Source organism: Phyllostomus discolor, chromosome 3 (assembly GCF_004126475.2).
Source record: "Phyllostomus discolor isolate MPI-MPIP mPhyDis1 chromosome 3, mPhyDis1.pri.v3, whole genome shotgun sequence".
NCBI lineage: Eukaryota > Metazoa > Chordata > Mammalia > Chiroptera > Phyllostomidae > Phyllostomus > Phyllostomus discolor.
In genome coordinates this window covers 121,772,226-121,794,883 of record NC_040905.2, presented here as the reverse complement: position 1 = coordinate 121,794,883, position 22,658 = coordinate 121,772,226, and the positions used below count along the sequence as shown (strand labels likewise).

The window sequence follows — 22,658 nt, the reverse complement described above, 5'->3', positions numbered from 1 at the left end:
GAGGAAGGCAAGTATCTTAGATGAAGCTGAGGCAGAACAATGATAGTTAAGGAGAGCAGAATTGTCCCTCAGGACTCAATGAGCAAGACTGGCATGTTCACCCCATGTCTCACCTCCTTCAACATTGGAGAAGGTGTCAGTATCTCAGAGGGAAAAAAATGGTCTCGCATGTCCATTTGGACTACGGCCTGGAGCTCCCAGTTTAGCCAAAGCCCCCTGCGTCCAAGCTCTGCACAACAGCAGGCAAGCCACTTATCTTGAAAAACCCAAAACATAGATTCAGACAATGGTGCTAAGTGCAGTGAGTCACCCATGGGCAAGACCTGAAAGCAGCTCCTAGGACCAGGTCTCTCTAACGACTGAGCTGAAACTTCCCGTAGGTCCAGTGAGCTATTAGGGCCCCAAAGAGCTTTTTCTGTAATTTATTTTATTTTATTTTATTTTATTTTATTTTATTTTTAATTAAGGTTTGAATACAGTTGTCTCCATTTTACCACCACCACTTCCCCACCCCCGGACCCACCCAATTTGATTTAGGAAAAAATCACAAAGTACAATGACATCCCTTGTACCTGAGTGTGCCAGGCCCTCTGTTCGGCACTTCACATGACCTCTCATTTTAACCCATGGCTGAGTTTCTGTTTCCCCTTTGCAACTGAAGAAATGGAAGCTCTTGGAAGTGAGGTCAAACAGTTGGCAAGTGTGGGAAGGGAGTTCAACTTCCAGTTTGTCTGATGCTGGAACCCATGCTTATAATTACACCAAATAATGATGTGTGCCTATGTCAGGTGTTTCAGTGGTACATCACTGAAGCCTAGGGTAAGCTTGCTTAGTTTGAGGAAGAACATTTATTACATCACCAAAAAAAATGGTCCAAGCATGGTTTGTGTGGGTCACAAAAGTTGTGTCTCTCTTCTTTCTCCATTTCTCTATTTCATCTCCTCATAGTTGGCTGTGTTTTCAGTTAGATCATCCTCCTAGTGATTTCAAGGGGACCTCCTGAAGCTTCTAAAGCTATGGCCATCCATGCATTCAGCATGGAAAGCAAGGCTGTTTCTCCAGTATTTCGAGCAAAAGCACTCTATTGACTCTTCAGCTCTACTGACTTATTTAGCTTTGGTGATTGGTTTAACTGGTGAGGTTTGGTGCCAAGCTAAATTTCAATTCTTGACCCTATAAATACCTTCTCATGACTCTTCAGGTGTCACAGTGCCTGGGAAAACACCACTGGAGTAACTCCCTGAGAACACCCCTGTTAATATGTCCTGATGTCCCCAAGGAGGGTAGCCCCCTTATGGATAGTAGGTCTCACATTACCAGATTGGCTGCCTGTCAACTGGTAATGCCAGCTATTATGGAGTGAGAAGGGTGGGGCACAGCCCAGCAGATCTCTGAGGGACTGCAGCCCTGCTGCCTTTATCTCTGATGATTAATTTGATATCATAGCACCAAAAAATGCTAAAGAGACTAATAATATGCAAAGAATAAAAGATAGATAAGGGTGCTATGAATAAAAGGGTTCAAAGAGTAAAAGATAGATACTCCTATCTCAGAGTGTCTTATACCCCAAGGACATTAAGTGATTCAAAAGCATTTTTATTTTTGCCATCTGTTCCTTGTGTGAAGTATATGGTCTTTCTGATTTTAAAATCTGATGATTGATTTGGCTCTGAACCAATCACTAGTAGTCTAGTGAGAAGTGGTGTACTGATTGGCTCAGGCTTGATCCTAGGGTTCATTGGTTTTACCAAAGCATAGGCATTAGGGGATGAGGGTGGAAATGGAGGTAGAGTACCTTTCTCAATGCAGAATCACTATGCTGTTGCCTCTAGAAAGGGAAGAGCTAATGGAAGTAGAGGTGCAGGGGAAGTCCACTGTTCTCTTTATGTTTATAAAAGTTTAAAAGCTTCCTAGGAAAGAACTCATACTAAAGGTGGTTATTTTGATCAAAGATAATGGGTCAGAACTGAGGTTGATTCTGAGACCAGCCCTCAGGTGATCCTCTTACCATCACCCTCAGTCATAGATTTGAGTCCTAGAGGAAGGGAGACATACTATTTTATTAATCCTGTAATCTGAGGGTGGCAAGAAGTAGTGTGTACATGACTTTGGGCATAAGCACAGACAGTGGCTAACACTGCCAGTTACTTGCTTATTTCATATCCATTCCTTCCATTCTTCCTCATTTTATTTGGAGTAGAATTGTGCCCAAATACCTTCTCATCCTTCTTTGAAGCTAGTGGTGACCATGTGAAATCATTCTTGCCAATGAGATATAAGCAGAGCTTTGTTTTGTCTATAAAAATCACACTCAAGAGCTGGCCCTCCCCTTTACCCATGCCCCTTCTTTCTGCCTTGATCATTGACTTGATGGCTGGAGCTGAAGCAGCTATTTTGTGACCAAGGGAACCACAGAGACATAGACCCTGACAAATGAAAATGCTGAAACTAGGGCAGAAACTACCTATGTCTGGGTATCTTTTTAGCCCTCTTTCTAGTATGTTTATTTCTCACAGATTTGTGAGGAAAACAACTCCTAACTGTTTAGATCTTTGTTAAGTAAAATATGGCCCATGGACTACAGCATCAGCATTGCCATGGAGCTTATTAAATGCAGAATCTCAGGCCTGCCCCAGATTCCAAATCGGAATCCACAGAATCTTCAGTTGAATCATATGTATTCAATTCATTAAAGTGTGAAAAGCATAGCTGCAGTAATCATAAGAGTGCGGCTGATTGCAATCTAACTCATGTACAGAGGTTGGACCCCACAAGATTGGATTAGGTGCCATTATTGGCACTGACAGTATTGGGGGTCATCACAGACAGGCAGCTGGAGTGGGAGAAAAAGAACAAGCAGGGAAGCCAAGAGGACTAGTGTGTAGAGCACTTTTCAGAGACTTACTAAACACTTACCAGATGTTTACTGTAGTCCACATACTGTTACAAGCATTTAGTCAATAGTAGTTTATTTAATCCCCTTAGCACCTTTATGGCTCATTTCATGAATGAATAAACTGAGGCACCGATAAGGTAAATCATGGAGTTGGTAGGTGGTAGAGCCAAGATTGGAAACTATACATTCTGTTTCCAGAGTGTCTACACTCTTCCCTGGGGTCTTCCCATAATCTTTGGTGAGAATTTTAAGAGAAGTCAAAGAACAGACAGAAAGGGTGGAAGGTGGACAAGTATTCTTCCATGGTCCCACTTTTACTCTCTAGCTAATGTGGTTTGGGAGGCAGGGGCTAAACATTTATTATCTTGTTTTATCTTCAAAACTTCATTTCATCAACATGTATTTATTGCCTGGTGTGGACCTGGAACTAGGGATTCAATGGTGAGCAAGGTACTGCTCCTGCTTCCACAACTTGAGGGAAAGAGGACAGGTCAAGAGCTGTGATGCAATCCTGTGACAGTGGTAAGCACTGTGTGACTACAGGAAGTGGTCGCCCAATCCAGGGAGGCTGGCTGGAGGCAAACAAAGGCCAAGTGAAACCTGGAGGGTGACCAAGGATATTCGGACACAGCTGGGTTCTGTCAAATGTGCTTCTGAGGGAATAACAAATACAAAGGCCCAGAGATGAGCAAGAAAGCAATGTACTGGAGGGCCACTCATACCATTTCTTTAATAGCCAGCTCTGAGGGATAGATATTATTAATTCCCATTTTACAGATGTGGAAGCTGAGGTACCAAGAAGCTAAGCAATATGACAGATGTTAGTGTTACACAGCAAATAGGTAGCAGAAACAGGCTTAGGTCTTTATCTAGATGCAAGATCTACCTCACTTTGTCTTGCCCCTTCTAGAATAAGGGACTCTATGCCTCCTGGTGTCCAGCAACTTTGACCAGAAGTAATGCCAGTATTTTGTCATAGCTGGAGTCAAAGGTGTCCCTGAAGGCTCCCTCACACTCTGCTTTTTCCTGCTATACTCCTGAACCCTAATGGGCTGTGGGTCTTGACTGGCTGTGCTCAGTAACTAAGTTGAAGGTGATGGGTGATGTGCCTACCTAACCAGCCTTCCCCAGTGAGGTGTGGGCTGTGGGGAGTATCCCACATATACATTTCCATTTCTGACCCCCCAACCCCATACCTTTAGACGTCTTCCACTCACCAACAGGTGAAACACCTTTTCTAGTTTCTTCGACAAGCCACTGTCCTACCCCATGTTCTCCAGTAGCTAACAAGGGGGGCTGACATGTTATCAGGCAGATTTCTCTGTGCTCTTTGGATTTGTTTGTCACTGACCTAATGCCAGGAGGGTGCCAAATAGAATCTGGTCATCCCTGGCTGAGCAGAATTAATAAAAACATAGGTCACAGAACTTGGAGGCAGACTGGAATCAGCCCTTATTGGGGAAGAACATTCAGTTCTGGGAGGAAGGTTGCCAAAAGGCAGCCAGTGCAGAGAGACTGTCCAGAGTGAGAGGCTCAAAGCCAAAGTGTATGAGAAACATTGAAAGGATTGGGGCTGTGTGGCCTGAAGCAGAGATGATTCAAGGGGAGGTGGCTTCCAAACAAGGCCACAGGGGACTGCAGGGGAAACCTCAGGAGTCCCATCTAGCTGCCTGACACTGCAAAATTTATTCCTCCTCACAGCCTCAGTTCCTCTCTCAGTTCCTCATCCCTCACTCTGCTTACTAAGCTCTTCTAATTTTGCCCCTTTCCTCAGACCCACTGTCCCACTCTCTCTTCATCCATTTTCATAAATGATCTTGCCTTCTTTCCAGAGAAAATGGAGGTCAGAAAGAAAAAAAATTATCTGCACCATCACCTTAATCAGTGCTGGAACTCATCCTTGCCTCCTTTCTTTTAGTCTTATGGAAGAGAGCCTGGGCTCCTTCCAAGGTGATTTCCTCTACCCGGACTCTGGAGTCCATCCATTAACTTTGTTCCTACTTCTTGAGTGTCTCCCACTCTGCTGGTTTTTTCTTGTCCTCCTGTGCAAGAGGCTCAAGTGTCTACTGTCCTAAACAAACAAGCAAGCTTCCCACTAAACCAATCATTGCCTCCTTTCCTATATTCTCATGCACTGTGAATCTTTCCAGTTCCCCTCCTCTTCCCAGCTTTATACTTACTTACTCTATCTGATCTTCAAGTCATACCATAGTATGCTGTTGCCATTTAATGTATTACAGAATATTACATTTGACCATGTGAAATTGCCATGTTTTTTAAATAGCTTTATCAAGATAAAATTCACATATGCCACAATTCATACACATAAAGTGTAAATTAGTATACTTACAGAGTTGTGCAAACACCACCACAATCCATGCTAGAACATTTTCATCACCCCTCAAAGAAAACCCAATTATCATTTAACTATTCCCCCAATCTCCTGATCCCAATCCCAACCCTAGGCAATCACTCTTCTAATTTATGACTCTATAGGTTTGCCTATTCTGGGTATTTCATATAAATGGAATATGGAATAGGCAATCTTTTCTGGTTGGCTTCTTTCACTTAGCATAATGTTTTCAAAATTAATTTATATCATAGTAGATGTCACTACTTTGCTACTTCTTATAACCAAATAACATTCCATTGATTGGATATATTACATTTACTTATGCATTCATCAATTGATGGATGTTTGAGTTATTTCTACTTTTGACTATTATGAGTTGAACTGCTAAAAATATTTATGTACAAGTTTTTGTGTAAGCATATTTTCATTTCTCCTGGGTATATATTTTGAAGTGGAGTTGATAGGTCATAGGGTAACTCTGTTTAACTTTTTGAAAAACCACCTGACTGTTTTTCAAAGTGGTCATACCATTTTACATTCCCACCAGCAATGTAAGAGGATTCCTATTTCTACACATTCTTTTCAGCATTTGTTACTAGCTGTCTTTTTCATCATATCCATCCTAATACATGTGAAGTGATACCTCCTTTTGGTTTTCATTTGCATTTCCCTGATGATTAATGATGTTGAACATGTTTTCATGAGCTTGAAACTCTTCCTTGGAGAAATGTCCATATGGGTCATTTGCAACTTCTTATTTGGGTTATACAAGGGCTGTCTGGAAAAAGTCCAGTCATTATTAATATAACGAGAACAGTTTGAGGAACATCAATGTAACCTGGCAGCCAAGGAAAGTGGACTGGAATGTGTATATGTTAACAATGATGATTTCACTGTGCTGGTCAATGCAGGTGATAGACACCATTGAGTGAGCATGTGTACTGTGTGGCAGTCACATTCAAAATGACTGAGGGAGTAGAGCAATAAATCTGCATCAGATTTTGGGTCAAGCTTGAACATTCCTCCATGGAAACTATTGGGATGATTCAGGAGGCTGCAGCTATGCGCAACTGGTGATTGACAGCTTCATCACAACAATACACCCACTCATGAATCACGTCTCATGCAGAGTTTTTTGATAAAACATCAAGTCATCCAGGTGGCCCAATCCCCCTACAGCCCATAATTGGCACCCTGTGACTTCTGGCTTTTCCCAAAGCTAAAATCACCTTTGAAAAGGAAGAAATTTCAGACTGCTGAAGAGATTCAAGAAAATACAATGGAGCAGCTGATGGTGATTAGGAGAGCTGTGTGAGGTCCCAAACTCCTTCTTTGACAAGGCCTGAGGTGTCATTGTCCTGTGTACAATGTCTTTTCTATATTGTATGTTCTTCAAAAACTGTCTCTATTTTTCATAGTACATGGCTTGATACTTTCTGGACAGACCTCACAGGTCTTTTTATTATTGCATTGTAAGAGTTCCTTATGTTTATTTTCTAGATACAAATCCCTCATAAAATATATAATTTGTACATATTTTCTCTTATTATATGGATTGTCCTTTGATGCACTCAAGTTTCTAATTTTGATGAAGTTCAATTTATGTATTTAATTTACCTATTTTGTTGCTGTTGCTTGTGATTTTGGTGCCACGTCTAAGAAACCATTGCCAAATCCAAGATTATAAAGACTTACTCCTATGTTTGTTTTCTTCTAAGAGTTTTACAGTTTTAACTCTTACATTTAGGCCTTTGATCTACCTTGAGGTAATGTTTGTACATGGCATGAGATAGGGGTCAAAATTCAATCTTTTGCATTTGGGTATCCTGTTGTCCCACCACCATCTGTTGAAAAAACTACTCTTTCTGCCACTGAATTATTTTAACATCCTTGTTAAAAATCAATTCATCATAAATGTGAGGCTTTATTTGTGGATTCTCAATTCTATTCCATTTATCTATATATTTATCCTTATGTCTGTATCAAACTATTTAAATACTACATTTTGTAGTAACTTTTGAAATCGAGAAAAATTCTCTAACTTTGTTCTTTTTCTAAATGGTTTTGTCTGTTCTGGATTCTTTATATTTCTATGTAAATGTTATAGTTGGTTTGTCAATTTCTATGAAGAATAAACTTGGAATTCAATACTAATTGTGTTAAATCTTTTGATCAACTTGAGGAGTATTACCATCTTCACAATACAAAGTCTTCCAGATATCCTTCCATTTATTTAAATCTTCTCTAATGCAATTTCTACAGCATGATATTGATACAGAAACCAGAAACCAGTAGCACCTTAAAATCATAATACATCACAACCTGTTAGCAATGAGAGTGGTGGGTTTTAGTGGGCAGGGTTATGGGGAGAGTGCTTTTCTGGGGTGAAGTTAGTTGCATGTGTAATTGTTCTTGTAGTAGTTCATCCAGCTTTGCGCTTTTCTAAATGCATGTTATACTTCCTTAAATAAATAATTAAGTTTATTTAAACAAATAGAAAAGCTCAGCAGTACAGTTGGGGTTATTCCAAGAATGCAATTATAATGACTAATACTTACAGAGCATTTACTATGAACCAGGCTTTGTTTGAAGACCTAATACATATTTATTCACTCATATCCTGCAAGAGTTCTTTGAGCTATGTGCTGTTGTTGACTCTGTTTTATAAAAGAGGCAACTAGAGCACAGAGAGGCTAAGAAACTTGCCAAGGCCACACCATACTAAGTGCAGTGATCTGCAATTTGAGCCATCCAATGTGGCTGTTCAAATTCTGTGTTATCCAACCTCTGTGCTGATATTAGAGGAACTCAATGCTTGTTAAAGGAGAATATCTACCTAACCCTTTTAAGAAACTAACTGGGTATTTAATAAACTTCAATATCCAATATTGGCATGATAAAAAAAATGTTTAGGTTTAAAATGCATTATATTTAAGGTTGAAACACTAGAAGCATTTTCCATTAAAGTCAAGGACAAGATAAGCAAAATAACATTGCCACTATTACTTAACATTATTCAAGATATACAGGGTTAAAATATAAGTTTAAGAATTGTGAAGTGGAGACTTCAGCCAAGGTGGAGGGATAGGTAGACATACAGTGCCTCCTTGCACAACCAAAAGAAAAATAACAAATTAAAAAAACAAAAACAACCAGCACTGACAGAAAACTGAACTGTATGGAAGTCCAACAACTAAAGAGTTAAAGAAGAAACATTCATCCAGACCAGTAAAAAAGGCAGAGATGGTCAGCTGGGCAGAGATGACTCATGTGGCAAGGTGGTGGCTGGTGGAGCAGGTGGTAACACATTTACATGCAAATAAACAAGGAGGAACAACTGGGGTTTGAGACAGACTAGGCAACCCAGAGTTCCAATGCAGGGAAATGAAGCCTCAAAACCTCTGAAAAAAACCTGTGAGGGTTTAGGCAGCAGGAGAAAAGTCCCAGCCTCACAGGAGACTTCATTGGAGAGACCCACAAAGTCCTAGAATGTACACAAACCCACCCACTCATGAATTAGCACCAGAAGGGCCCAATTTTCTTGTGGGTAGTGGCAGAAGTAACTGAAAGCCAAAAGAGAGCTAAACAAGTGTCATTGTTCCCTCTCGGATCCCACCCCCACATACAGCACCACAACACAGCTAAGTGAGTTTCCCCACTCTGGTGAATACCTAAGGTTCCACCCCTTACTACATAACAGGTGCGCCAAGACCAAAAAAAAAAAAAAAAAGGTGAAATGAAAGGACAGATCAAAGCTCCAGGAAAAAATACAACTAAGTAATGAAGAGATAGCCAACCTATTAGATGCACAATTCAAAACACTGGTAATCAGGATGCTCACAGAATTGGTTGAGTATGGTCACAAAACAGAGGAAAAAGTGAAGGCTATGACAAGTGAAATAAAGGAAAATATACAGGGAACCAACAGTGATGGGACTCAAATCAATGGTTTGGAGCAGAAGGAAGAAATAAAGATTCAACCAGAACAGAATGAAGAAACAAGATTTCAAAAAAATGAAGAGAGGCTTAGGAATCTCCAGGACAACTTTAAATGCTCCAACACCTGAATCTTAGGGCTGCCACAAGGTGAAGAGGAAGAGTAAGAAACTGAAAACTTACTTGCAAAAATAATGAAAGAGAACTTCCCTAGTCTGGCAAAGGAAATAGACTTCCAGGAAGTCCAGGAAGCTCAGAAAGTCCCAAAGAGTTTGGACCCAAGGAAGCACATACCAAAGCACATTGTAATTGCATTACCCAAGATTAAAGATAAGGAGAGAATCTTAAAAGCAGCAAGAGAAAAGGAGATAGTTACCTGCAAAGGAGTACCCATATGACTATCAGATGATTTCTCAAAAGAAACCATAGAGGCTAGAAGGGGCTGCAAAGAAGTATTCAAAGCATGAAAGGCAAGGACCTACACCCCAGATTACTCTACCCAGGAAAGATTTCATTTAGAATGGAAGGGCAGATAAAGTGCTTCCCAGATAAGGTCAAGTTAAAGGAGTTCATCATCACCAAACCCTTATTCTATGACATGTGAAAAGGGCTCATCAGAGAAAAAGAGGATCAAATATATGAACAGTAAAATAACAACAAACTCACAACTATCAACAACTGAGCCTAAAAATAAAAATGAAAGCAAACTAAGGAAACAACTAGAATGGGCACAGAATCACAGAAATGGAGATGTCATGGAGGTTTATCAGTGGGAAGGGGGAGGAAGAGAAAGGGGGAAAAGTACAGAGAATAAGTAGCATAAATGGTAGGTACAAAATAGACAAGAGGAGGTTAAGAATAGTATAAGAATTGTAGAGGCCAAAGAACTTATATGTATGACCCATGGACATGAACTAAAGACGGGGGGAATGTGGGTGGGAGGGGTTGTACACACAGAAGAGAATAAAGGGGGGGAAATGGGACACCTGTAATAACATAACCAATAAAATATATTAAAAAAAAGAAAAAAATTGTAAAGTGGAGGCAATATGATGATTATTTGCAGGAAATATAATTGCATATCTAGACAATCTAAGAATATGATTAGAAAAAAAAACTAATATCCAAAATTAGCCCTGGCTGGCATAGCTCAGTGGATTGAGCGTGGGCTGGGAACCACAGTGTCCCAGGTTTGATTCCCAGCCAGGGTACACTCCTGGGTTGCAGGCCATAACCCCCAGCAACCGCACATTGATGTTTCTCTCTCTCTCTCTCTATCTCCCTCCCTTCCCTCCTTAAAAAAATAAATAAATAAAATCTTTAAAAAAAACCTAATATCCAAAATCAATAGCATCTTTATTTTTAATTTTTGAAAACAAAATAGAAAATAAATTATTTTAAAAAGCACCAATACCCATTGGACAAAATCAGCAACAACAAAAATAAAGGAACGTGAAAAAACAAAAGAACAAATGAAAGTATATACCTTGCTCATCGATAAGAAGATTTAATGGTGTAAATGTGTATATTGTCCATAAATTAAACTTTACATTTAATTTTACATCAATAAAAATACATGATGAGGTTTTCTTGGAAGTAGACTCACTGAGCCTAAAATTCACATGGAAAAATAAATGAGTGAGGCTAGCAAGGAAATTGTGAAAAAAGAAAGTAATAAAGAGGGGTTAACCCTAAGATGTATTGAAGCATCTTATAAAGCTACACTGATAAATAAAGTTTTGTCCTGGTACATGAAGAGAAAGGCATACCAAAGAAACAGATTAGGATTTAGAAATAAACCCAAATACATTTGAGGAGCTCGCACAAGCAGTCCTCGTTTTACTGCACTTTGTTTTGTTGTGCTTCACAGATACCCTGTTTTTAACAAATTAAAGGTTTGCAGCAACCCTGCATTGAGTAAGTCTATTGTCATCTTCTTTCCAACAGCATCTGCTCACTTTATGCTTCTGTGTCATATTTTAGTAATTATCACAATATTTCAAACTTTTTCCATTAGTACTATATTTGTTATGGTGACTTGTGCTCAGTTATTTTTGATGTTACTATTGCAGTTGTTTTAGGGGGCCACAGACTATAGCCATATAAAATGGTGAACCTATTCAATAAATGAGTATGTTCTCAATGGAATACTATGAAGCAGTATTCCATAAAGAAAGAAGGAGCTCCTACCCTTTGCAACACATGGATAGATCTGGATAGCATTATGCTAAGTGAAATAAGCCAGGCAGTGAAAGACAAATACCATATGATCTCACCTATAAATGGAACCTAATTAACAAAACAAATGAGCAAGCAAAGTATAATCAAAGACATTGAAATTAAGAACAAACTTGCAGTGACCAGAGGGGAGGTGGGAGGGAATAAAAGGGGAAAGGGTCATCAAGGAACATGTATAAAGGACCCATGCACAAAGCCAAAGGGGGTTAGGATCAAGGGTGGGTGGTGGGGATGGCTGGTGTGGGGAAGAGTGGTAAGGGGAAAATGGAGACAACTGTACTTGAACAACAATTTTTTAAAGATTTTATTTATTTATTTTTAGAGAGGGTAAGGGAGAGAGGAAGAGAGAGAGAGAGAGAAACATCAATGTGTGGTTGCCTCTCGTGTGGCCCCCACTGTGGACCTGGCCTGCAACCCAGGCATGTGCCCTGACTTGGAATCAAACCTACGACCCTTTGGTTCACAGCCCGTGCTCAAACCACTGAGCTATGCCAGCCAGGGTGAACAACAATTTTTTAAAAAAGAGAAAAAAATTAGATAAACAGAAAGTTGTTCCCTTTTGTATTCCAAATAATTGTCTTGTTGCCTAGGAAGATAAGTTTTAACCTCAAGCTCTCTGCGAAAGGGTAGCACCTCTTCCTCTTTGTGAGTGCACTTCATTCTGCTTTGAGATTTATTTCCATTGAAAAATCAAAACATGTTGCTTAAAGTTTCTTTGAAATGCCTACTTCTTCAATATGCAATATACGATTATAACAATTTTAAAAATGTGTGTGTTTGTTCCACCAACTGGCTTTCCTTCTTTTCTCTCCCTCTCCTAGGGTCTCCTTATTCCTTCTGAATATTGAAAGTAGGCCAGTTAATAACCCTACAGTGTCCCCTAAGTGAGTACATGTGACTACATCTCTCACTTTAAATTAAAAGCAAGAAGTGATTAAGCTTAGTAAAGAAAGTATGTCAAAAGCCATGATAGGCTGACAGCCAGGCCTGTTGTACCAAACACCTAAGTTATGAATGCATAGGAAAAGTTCTTGAAGGAAAATAAAAGTGCTACTGAAATGAACACACAAATGATAAGAAAGCAAATGCCCTTATTGCTGATACGGAGAAAGTTTTAGTGGTCTGGATAGAAGATCAAACCAACTACAATATTGCTTTAAGCCAAAGCCTAGTCCACAGCAAGGTCCTAACTCTTCAATTCTAGAAGGCCTGAGAGAGGTGAGGAAGCTGCAGAAGAAAAGTTTGAAGCTAGCAGAAGTTGGTTCACAAGGAAAGAAGCCATCATCATAACATAAAATGCAAGATGAAGCAGCAAATGCTGGTGTAGAAGCTGTAGCAAGTTATCCAGAAGATCTAGCTGAGATAATTAATGAAGGTGGTTACATTAAGTAACAGAATTTCAATGTAGATGGAACAGCCTTATATTGGAAGAAGATTGTATCTAGGACTTTGATGGTTAGAGAGAAGTCAGTGCCTGTCTTTAGCACTTTAGACGATAGGCTGATTCTCTCATTAGGGGCTAATGCAGCTGGTGACTTAAGTTGAAGCCAATGCCCATTTACCATTCCAGAAGTCCTAGGTCCTAAGGAATTATGTTAAGTCTACTCCACCTGTCCTCTGTAAATGGAACAACAAAGCCTGGATAATGGCACACCTGTTTACAACCTGGTTTGCCGAATATTTTATGCCCACTTTTGAGACTTACTTACTGCTCTGAAAAAAAAATCCCTTTCAAAGTAAATCCCTTTCAAAATATTACCACTCATTGGCAAAACACCCATCCACCTAAAAACTTAGTGGAGATGCACAATGAAATTAATGGGTTTTTTTCCATGACTGCTAACACAACATTTATTCTGAAGCCCATAGATCAAATAGTAATTTCAACTCTCAAGTCTTATTATTTAAGAAATACATTTTGTAGAACTATAACTGCTATAGACAGTAATTCCTCTGTTGGATCTGGCCAAAGTAAATTGAAAACCTTCTGGAAAGAATTCACTATTCTAGATGCCATTGAGAACATTTGTGATTCATGGGAAGAGGTCAAAATGTCAACGTTAACAGAAGTTGGGAAAAAATTGATTCCAGCCCTCATGGATGACTGAGGGGTTTAAGGCTTCACTGGAGGAAGTAACTACAGATGTGGTAAAAAAATAGAAGAACTACAATTAGAAGTGGAGCCTGAAGACATGATTGAATTGAGTACTCATGATCAAAACTGAATGGATGAGAAGTTGCTTCCTATGGATGAGCAGAGTGGTGTCTTGAGATGAAATTTACTGTCAGTAAAGATGCTGTGAAGATTATTGAAATGACAACAAAGGATTTAGAATATGACATAAACTTAGTTGATAAAGCAGCGGCAGGGTTTGGGAGGATTGACTCCAATTTTGAAAGAAGTTCCACTGTGAGTAAAATACTATCAAACAGCATTGTAAGCTACAAAATTTATGAAAGGAAGAGTCCATCAATGTGGTACACTTATTTTAAGAAATTGCCATAGCCACCCCAGCATGCAGCAACTACCACTCTAATCAGCCAGCAGCTACCGATATTGAGGCAACACTTTCCACCAGAGAAGAGATTATACCTTGCAGACATCTCAGATGATGGTTAGCATTTTTTAGGAATAAAATATTTTTAATTAAGATATATACATTGTTTTTTAGACATAATGCTATTGCCCACTTAATACATGAGAGTGTCATGTAAACATAACATTTATATGCACTGGGAAACAAAAAAATCTATGTGACTCACATTAATGCTATACTTGCTTTATTGCATCATCTAGAACCAAACCCGCAATGTCCCTGAGGTATGTCTGTATATGGTAAAACCACATTTCAAATAAGATAAAAAGAGTAAACTTATACAGTACAGTGTTGGGTTAATTAGCTAACCATTTGGAAGAACATAAGTTATAGCTGGATGCCTATCTGATTCCTTACACCAAGTAAATTCCAGATGGATAAACAATATAAATGTAAATAAACAAAACAAAAAAAAGGAAACATGAAAGTGTATACATACACATAATTTTGAATAGGAGAAAATATTTCTAAGCAAGACACAAAACTCAGAAACTAAAAAGGAAAAATTGGCTACATAAAATTTAAAATAGCTTCACAGAATAAAAATATCATATACTAAGTTAAAAGGTAGCAAGTTAGAAAAAAAGTGTTTAACAATCCAGACTACAGACCAAAAACAAAAACAAAAACAAAAACAAAAACAAAAACACCATTTCTACACATACAAAGAGTACTTATAAATAAAAAAAGAATGCCCCAGCTGGTGAGGCTAGTGGATTGAGCTCTGGCCTGCGAACCAAAGGGTCACCGGTTTGGTTTCTGGTTGGGGCACATGCCTGGGTTGCAGGCCGGGTCCCCAGTGGGGGGTTGCAGGAGAGGCAACCACATATTGATATTTCTCTTCCCCTCTTTCTCCCTCCCTTCCCCTCTGTCTGGAGATAAATAAATAAAACCTGAAAAAAAAGAAATTATGAATACTTTAAAACTGGACAAAGAATATAAAGATGTAGTTCAGAAAGAGAAATATAAATTGCTTATAAACAATTATTAAAAGTTTCTCAACTTCACTAGTGTCTGAAGAAATACAAATTAAAATAACAGGTTGGAAAAGAGAAAGTGTATAATAGTGCCCAAAATGAACAAGAGAAAATAGATGATTTTAGAAATTCCTGACAAGGGTATAAATTGGCATAACCTCTTTGAACAGCAATTTGGTGAAATTTATCACGTTTTTAAATGTTTATGTCTTTTGACCAGGTAGTCTGCTTCTAGGAATCTATGTCACAGATCTCTCAAACACATGAACAAATGGGTAAACAGAACATTTTTTTAACAATCATAAGCTAACAGAAAAGTTGGAAATACAGAAAAATAACTTTTTTCCTGAGCCGATTAAGAGTAAATTACAAACTTGTTCTGGAAACAGACCCAAATACATGCCACATCACACTAGAATATTATTAGTAAATAGTAAATTAGTAAATATTTCCTACAAGCCAGGTAAGTCTCAATATAATGATTGAAATCAGGAAATTAACATTGATATCATCTACTCTTCAGACCCCTTTGAGCTTCATAATTATCATAATAATGTCTTTTTAGCAAAGGGATCCAGTTCAGAATCAAGCATTGCTTTTAGTTATCATGCCTCTTTAGTCTCCTTCAACCAGGCACAGTTACTCAGTCTTTCCTTGACTTTCAGAATCTTAACACTTTAAAAAAATAACCAGCCAGTTATTTTGAAGAGTGCCCTACAGTTTAGTTGGTTTGAGGTTTCAAGTGTCTCAGTCCTGATGATCACTTTGACCACTCCATTAAGAGGGTTCCTGTCAGGCTTCTCTGATAGAAAGTTACTTTTTTTCCTTTTTAATTTATAAGTATTTGTAGGAAGTATTTTGAATTATGTAAATATTTTGTTCCTCATCAAACTTTTTTTGAAACAGTCTTATTAATTCACTATTTAAAGTGTATAGTTTGGTAAGTTTTGACATAAATATGTAACTGTGAAACCATAACCACATCAAGATAATAAACCTAGCTATCATCCCCAAAAGTTTTCTCCTGCTTTTTTGTAATCTTTTCCTCCTGCATTTCCCTGAATCTTCCCCAACTCCAAGCAAGCACCAATCTACTTTCTATTGCTATAGAATAAGTTGCATTTTCTAGAATTTTATATAAATTGGATCATACACTTTGTACATTTTCTTGGTCTGAGTTCTTTTTATCAGCATAATTATTTTGAAATTCATCCCATGTCCTGTACAGGTCCTTTCTTTTATGTGCTGAAGAATATTCCATGATTTGGATATAGGCCAATTTGTCTATTTATTTTTCTCTTGATGGATAATTTGCTAGTTCTGGGGTATTACAAATGAGGCATCTCTGAATATTCATACGTAAGTCTTTGTATGGACAAATACTTTCATATCTCTTGGGTAAGTATCTAGGCATGTAATGGCTGGATCATACGGCAGGTGTGTGCTTACTTTTTTAGGAAACTATCAAAATGGCTTTCCAAAATAATGGAATGATTTTTACATTCCCACCACCAGTGTATGATCCTTACATCCTTCACATCCTTACCAATGAACGACATCCTTATAGGTGTGTAGTAGTAGTAGCTTACTATGGTTTTAGTTTGCATTTTCCTAATTACTAGAGATGTTAAGCATGTATATATCTTATTTACCGATGTGTCTGTTCAAGTCTTTGGCCCATTTAAAGAATAGGTTTTCTTATTATTGAATTTTGTGGTTCCCTTATATATACTGGATGCAAATTCTTTATCGAATATGTGCTTTGCTAATATTTTCTCCCAGTCTGTGGCTTGTCCTTTTATTCTCTGAATAGGGTTTTTTGAAAAGCTGGAGCTCTTAAATTTGATATTTTATGTATTATGCTTTTGGTTACTATGAAATCATTGCCTAATTCAAGGTTACAAAGGTTTCTCCTATATTTTCTTCTAGAAGTTTTATAGTTTGGGTTTTCATATTTAGGTTTTAGATTCGGTTGGAGTTAATTTTTGTACATTATGTGAGGTATGGTTTGAGGTACTATTTTTTTACATATGGATATTCAGCTAATTTTATTGAAAAGACTATCTTTGATTCACTAAATAGCCTCTGCACTCTTTCCTGAAAATAAAATTGACCATATGTATATAGGTTTATTTCTGGAATTTGTTCTGCTACATTGACCTATTTGTCTATCTTCATGCCAGTGCCATGCTGTCTTGACTACTACAGCTTTATAACATCTTGAAGTCAAATTGTCTACATCCTCCAATTTGGGTCTTTCTCAAAATTGTTTTGGCTGTTTTATGTCCCCTGAAGTCCTATATGACATTGAGAATCAATTTTTACCAAACAAAAAAAAAGCCCTCTGGGATTTTGATTATTATTGCACTTACTCTATACATCAGTTTGGAAAGAGCTGACATCTTAACAATACTGAGTCTTCCAATCCATAAACATTATATGTCGCTCAGTTGATTAGTTATTCTTTAAATTTCTCAGCAATATTTTATAATTCTCAGTGTACATTTAGGTTTTGCACATTTTTGTCAAATTTATCTTTATAAGTATTTTAATTTTATGCCATTGACAATGGTTATGATTTTTAATGCTTTTATTCAATTGATCATTGCTATTGAATAGAAAGGCAAATGATTTTTGCATATTTCTTTTATATCCTACAACTTTGCAAAACTCACTTATTAAATCTAGTAGTGTTGATTTGTAGATGCCATAGAATTTTCTGCATAGATGAAATGCTATTGTTGAATAAAGACAGTTGTACTTCTTTTTTTCCATGCTTTTGCACTGGCTAGAACTTCCAGAACCATGATGGATAGAAAAGGTCTGAGCAGACATGTTTGTCTTGTTCCTGATATTAGAGGGAAAATATCCAACATTCCATCACTGAGTATGGTGTTAGTTTTAGAACTTTGGTAGATGCCTTCATCATGTTGAGGAAGTTTCCTTCTTTTCCTAGCTTGCTATGGCATTTTGTTTTTTAAATCAGAAATGAATATTTTGTCAAAAGCTTTCTTTGCATGTATTGAGATGACCATATAGTTTTTCCTCTTTAGTTTTATATGATAAATTACATTGATTCCATTTCTGGGAGAACACCACCTGGTTGTGAAATATCACCATGCTTATATATGATTGGGGTCTTTCTGCAAAATTTTTAAATTTGTGCGTTTGTGTTTATTAGAGATGTTGATGTGTGGTTTTCCTTTTTTAAAAAAACAATGTTGTAGTCTTTGGTACTGGACTAATGTTAATCTCATAGAAGTAATTGGGGAAAATGCTGTCTCTTTAATTTTATGGAAGAGTTTGGTAGAATTTGTATTATTTATTTCTTTTTTTTTTCATGTCCTTTTATTGAAGGAAATAAACTTGTGCTGCAGAGGCAGAGATACCTCAGAGCATGACAAGGTCGCCAGTGGGGCTGACATGACAAGCCACAATGCTGGCCAGGGGTCCCACCACAGTGGGAGGACCAAAAAACACAAAGATAGCAGGAGGTAGCAAACATCCCAAACACCCAGTGCAAGAATTTCCATTTGCAGAGAGCTTGGCCATGCATTGTAAAAACAGGGTCCCCTCATAGTTGGCAGGTATCATCTCAAGCCACCAGATCCATCCAAAACTAACATGTAGTCTCAGATTTGGAGATCCTTTCCTTTGACCCAAAGATTCAGGCCATCAGGAGATCTCAGTTCATCTTTGAGCTCCTTACTTCAAGAGGAAAAAGAGACTGAGTTATTAAAATATCCTATAGGTATAGGTGGACAGGTGGTGATGTCCAGGCTTGTTCTAAAAGCAGCTAAGTTGTTTTCCTGACTTCTCACAATGTTATCACCCAGGATATGCCCTAGGAAACTTCTCAAAGTTCTAAACAAGGACAGAATGGGGGCAGCAGCCTAAGGGATACAGGGAGTCAAAAGCTGCTACATAGCCAAGACCATTTCACAAGAAATAGCACGGGGAAACTACTGGGTCAAGATCCTCCCAAAAAGCTGCTAGAAATACACACAAAGAAAAACATGGTAGCTCTCTCTCCCATGTTAGGATCAGCTGTGCCATAGTCACGGTCCAGGAAATGGAGCCATTTCATATCCCTGATAGATTTTCAACCACCATGTCATTCCTCAAGCTGCTCCAACTTTCAAGTACAATGAGGTGTTTGGGCAGTTCCATCACAGAAAATAAAGCACTAAAGAAACTTCAATCAATTACAAATTGATGTTATAAAGCCAAAAATTTATATAGCCAAAAACTGATTGGCTGGGGTCTTGGGGAGGTGGTGCGTAGAGAAGATTTTGCTATGTAGAAATAGGAGTCCAAGAGTTTATTCATATAAGCCCTGATCATAGACCACCTTCACATCCACAAATTGGGAGAAAATTCCTTATTCAGAGGGCCATCATCTGATCAGTCAGTTTCAATTGTCTTCAATGCTGGGCACATGATTTTCAAAGATCAAAGTCTTGAGAGCACTAGACCAGAAAATGGGAGGAGCAAGGCAAGGAGGAGAGAGCATCAGGGGCTGGAATTTCTGAAATGAGGATTAATTTCACAGAAGGCTTGGCACAATGAGGCTGGGGTGAGCATGGTTTTAGTGATTGTTCTTAGTTGCCTCCTTTGCTGCAGCAACGAGTGGAGTGAGGCTGGAGAGGGGCTTGGCAATCTTCAGGAACTGATGCTGTAGCAACTCTTTAGCAGAACCTCTCTTCTTTACATACATTTCAAGACAACGGTTCAGAAAGTCTCGGAAAATAGCTGACAGCTTCTCTGGGTTCTGAAGCTCCAGCGTTCCATTGGTGGCAATGAGGTACAAGGCTCTCAGAGGGTTTTCATCGAGGTATGGGGGCTCCCCTTCAATCATTCCGATGGCCATGATGCCCAGGGACCAGATGTCAACCTTGGGCCCGTAGGCTTTCCGTGTCACCACCTCCAGAGCCATCCAGTATGGAGTCCCCACCATGGTGCTCCATTTGCTCTGCTCTGGGGTGATCTGGGCACAGAACCCAAAATCAGTGAGCTTGACAGAGCCATCCATTCCCAACAGGATGTTGCCACTCTTGATACCTTTGTGAATGACCTGGTTGGAATGCAGAAACTCCAAAGCCTGCAGGCACTCACAGCAAACAGCTGTGATCTGGCCTTTGTCCATGCAGGTTTCCGTCACCACATCTGTCAAAGAGCCTCCAGCCAAGTATTCCATGACAACCCACAGCTCATCTCCCACGAGGTAACTGTCCAAGTAGTTCACAATATTTGGGTTCTTATTTTCCCTCATGACCAGGATCTCATTAATAATCAGCTCTTTCTTCGGCTGATGCTGAAGGTTCATCTGCTTAATGGCTACCTCCTGTCCAGTGGCCACATCCATTGCAGTGTACACGGTGCCTGAAGCACCTTGTCCAATCTCCTCAAACCGTGTATATTTCTTCTTAGGATCGCCCACACTCACTATGCTCCGTAATTTCTCCAAGATCTCTTCGTCAGGCATTTTAGGCTTCTTCTTCTGCTTCTCAGTATTCCGGGCCAGAGCATCTGGAGGAGTGGTATTGTTACAGAACACAACAAGGGGGGCCTGGGATGATATACTATTATTGAAAGAAGGCCCCGGGTCCGTTATGTCTGCCGCCAGAGGAAAGACGTCTCTCAATGCCAGAGATTCGTGAAAAGGAAAGGAAATGTTTATTTAATGCTATACTAACTTAAAGTAGTGGCCTAATGTCTTCACCAAAATCCCAAAGTCCCTTAAAACACCCACAAACAGACACAGTCCTTCCTTCCTTCCCCCTTTGCTTAGTCCAGAGTACTGTATCTCAGGAAAGGAAATAGAAGTCCATGGCTCAGGCAGTCCTCTGGTTCTTCCCAGTTAGAACTCCATCTCGACTGGGAGACCTCCCTGGGTTCCCGGCACCCTCGACTGAGTGGCCGGGATCTCTGCTAAAATCAGGTGGTGGTTCCCCCTTCTAAAGCTGTGGGGGTCCCCACTCTGCCAGGCCGCGTGGTTCTCTCCTCCAGGGCAGCCGCGTGGTTCCCTCTCTCTCAGGGCTGCAGGAGTCTCCACTCCATCAAGGCCGCGTGGTTCTCCTCTCAGGGCTGCGCATGGCTCTCCTCTTTAAATCAGCATGGTTCTCCTCTCAGGGCTGCGCATGGTTGTCCTCCTCAGGGCTGCACATGGCTCTCCTTCCTAAAGAAGCATGGTTCTCCCTCCTAAAGCAGCATGGTTCTCCCTCTCAATGGCCGCCAAATCTGGGTTTTAAATCCCCGAGGCCAATCCTCCTCTGCAGCCTCATTTCTGACTCCTCCCACACTCGGTTTCACATGCCAGAACTCATATCCTTCCAGTTTTACCGGGCTGCCATCCTGAGTCTGGGCAGGCATGGCCCCATGTCCTGGAGCCAGTCCTCTCTGAGCTCCCACGCAGGCACTGTAACTCAGGGGACCCGCCCCCCCAGTTACATCTGGGTGGGGAAGTTACTTCCATTCCCCTGGCTTAGAGCTGATCACAGCTACTTAACATATCTATGCAACCAGTCAAAGGTTATAGATATGCCAAACGACCACACCAGAGCTTAGCTGCATGGCTGTTGCTATGCTAAATAGCTCTCCATGGCCCTGCTCCATTTGTCCCTTCCCCCAACCCACACCCTGGGGCAGGGGGGGGGTGGTGGATAGAGACATCTTAAAACCTCCTGGACACCTTAAGTTCTGGACGCCATTTCAAATGCCCATTTGGGGCCCCCCCTCTTGGCTGCACCCTGTAACAGTATTGCTCTCAGTAGGTGAAATGGGAGATGTGGCCACATCCCGAGTTGGAGTAACAGGAATTGGTTCAATCATAGACCATGTGTATACAGATTTTGTGTGCTCTGGGTGTGGAGCAATCACGGGAGGGGGTGTAGCATCATCATCGTCATCTTCATCTTCTGAAACCAGTTGCACTGCAGGGATCTCAGACACAGTCTTCACATTCAAAGTGTTAGAAGAGTTATAATCCTCAGATAATTTATCTGTAAAGCTCATGTACTTCTGGCTGTTGGAGGTCTTCTTTGAGTTATAGAATTCCAATACATCCAAGACAGCCTGAGGGTTTTTCTTTTGCTCCGACTTAGTGATATTTGATGTCTGAAGCAAGCGGGCCCACTGCTCTGGCATCCCAGTAAACTCCCCTGTGACAGCATCAAACCCAACGTGAATCATGTGCTCAAAATCTGAAGGGAGTGAAATCTCTGGCCGTTCCTTCTCCTTCTTTTTATTTGTTTTATCGGCAGGTAAGATGGATCTGTAAAATCGGTGCTTCTTTTTCTTCTTCTCTGGATTCGGAGCCAGAGATTTGGAACCATGGTTTAGGGTTCCAGCATCTTTGCTACCAGCTCCAATCATAGTACTGGTGTTTCCCATGGGAGGGGCTGGGGGTTTGTCTTGAACGTCCAGGCCGTTATTTGACGTAGTCACCACCACCAGCAGCTACTTCCGCGCTCGCTCGGCTGGATTCGGCAGCTCCTGCTCCTGCTCCTGCTCCTGCACCTGCACCACGGTGGCGGCGGCCGAGCCCGGGCGGGTGCGCGAGGGGCCGCCTCACTTTCTCCCCAGTATTATTTATTTCTTAAATATTTGGTAGAATAAATGAAGCCATCTGGACCTGGAGTTTTCTTCAGGGAAAAGTTTAT

At 39.9% G+C, this 22,658-nt stretch overlaps 1 protein-coding gene across 1 annotated transcript; it reads right to left on the bottom strand.

Annotated features, from left to right (window-relative positions):
* Nucleotides 1-18,801: 18,801 nt before the first annotated feature.
* Nucleotides 18,802-22,428, bottom strand: LOC114505396 (serine/threonine-protein kinase PAK 1-like). The gene is made up of 2 exons (XM_036021372.1): nucleotides 21,754-22,428; nucleotides 18,802-20,566 (listed from the first exon to the last, which is right to left on the bottom strand). Exons 1-2 carry the CDS (start codon nucleotides 22,387-22,389, stop codon nucleotides 19,586-19,588), a joined length of 1,617 nt encoding a protein of 538 aa, XP_035877265.1. The 5' UTR covers nucleotides 22,390-22,428; the 3' UTR covers nucleotides 18,802-19,585.
* Nucleotides 22,429-22,658: the final 230 nt, after the last annotated feature.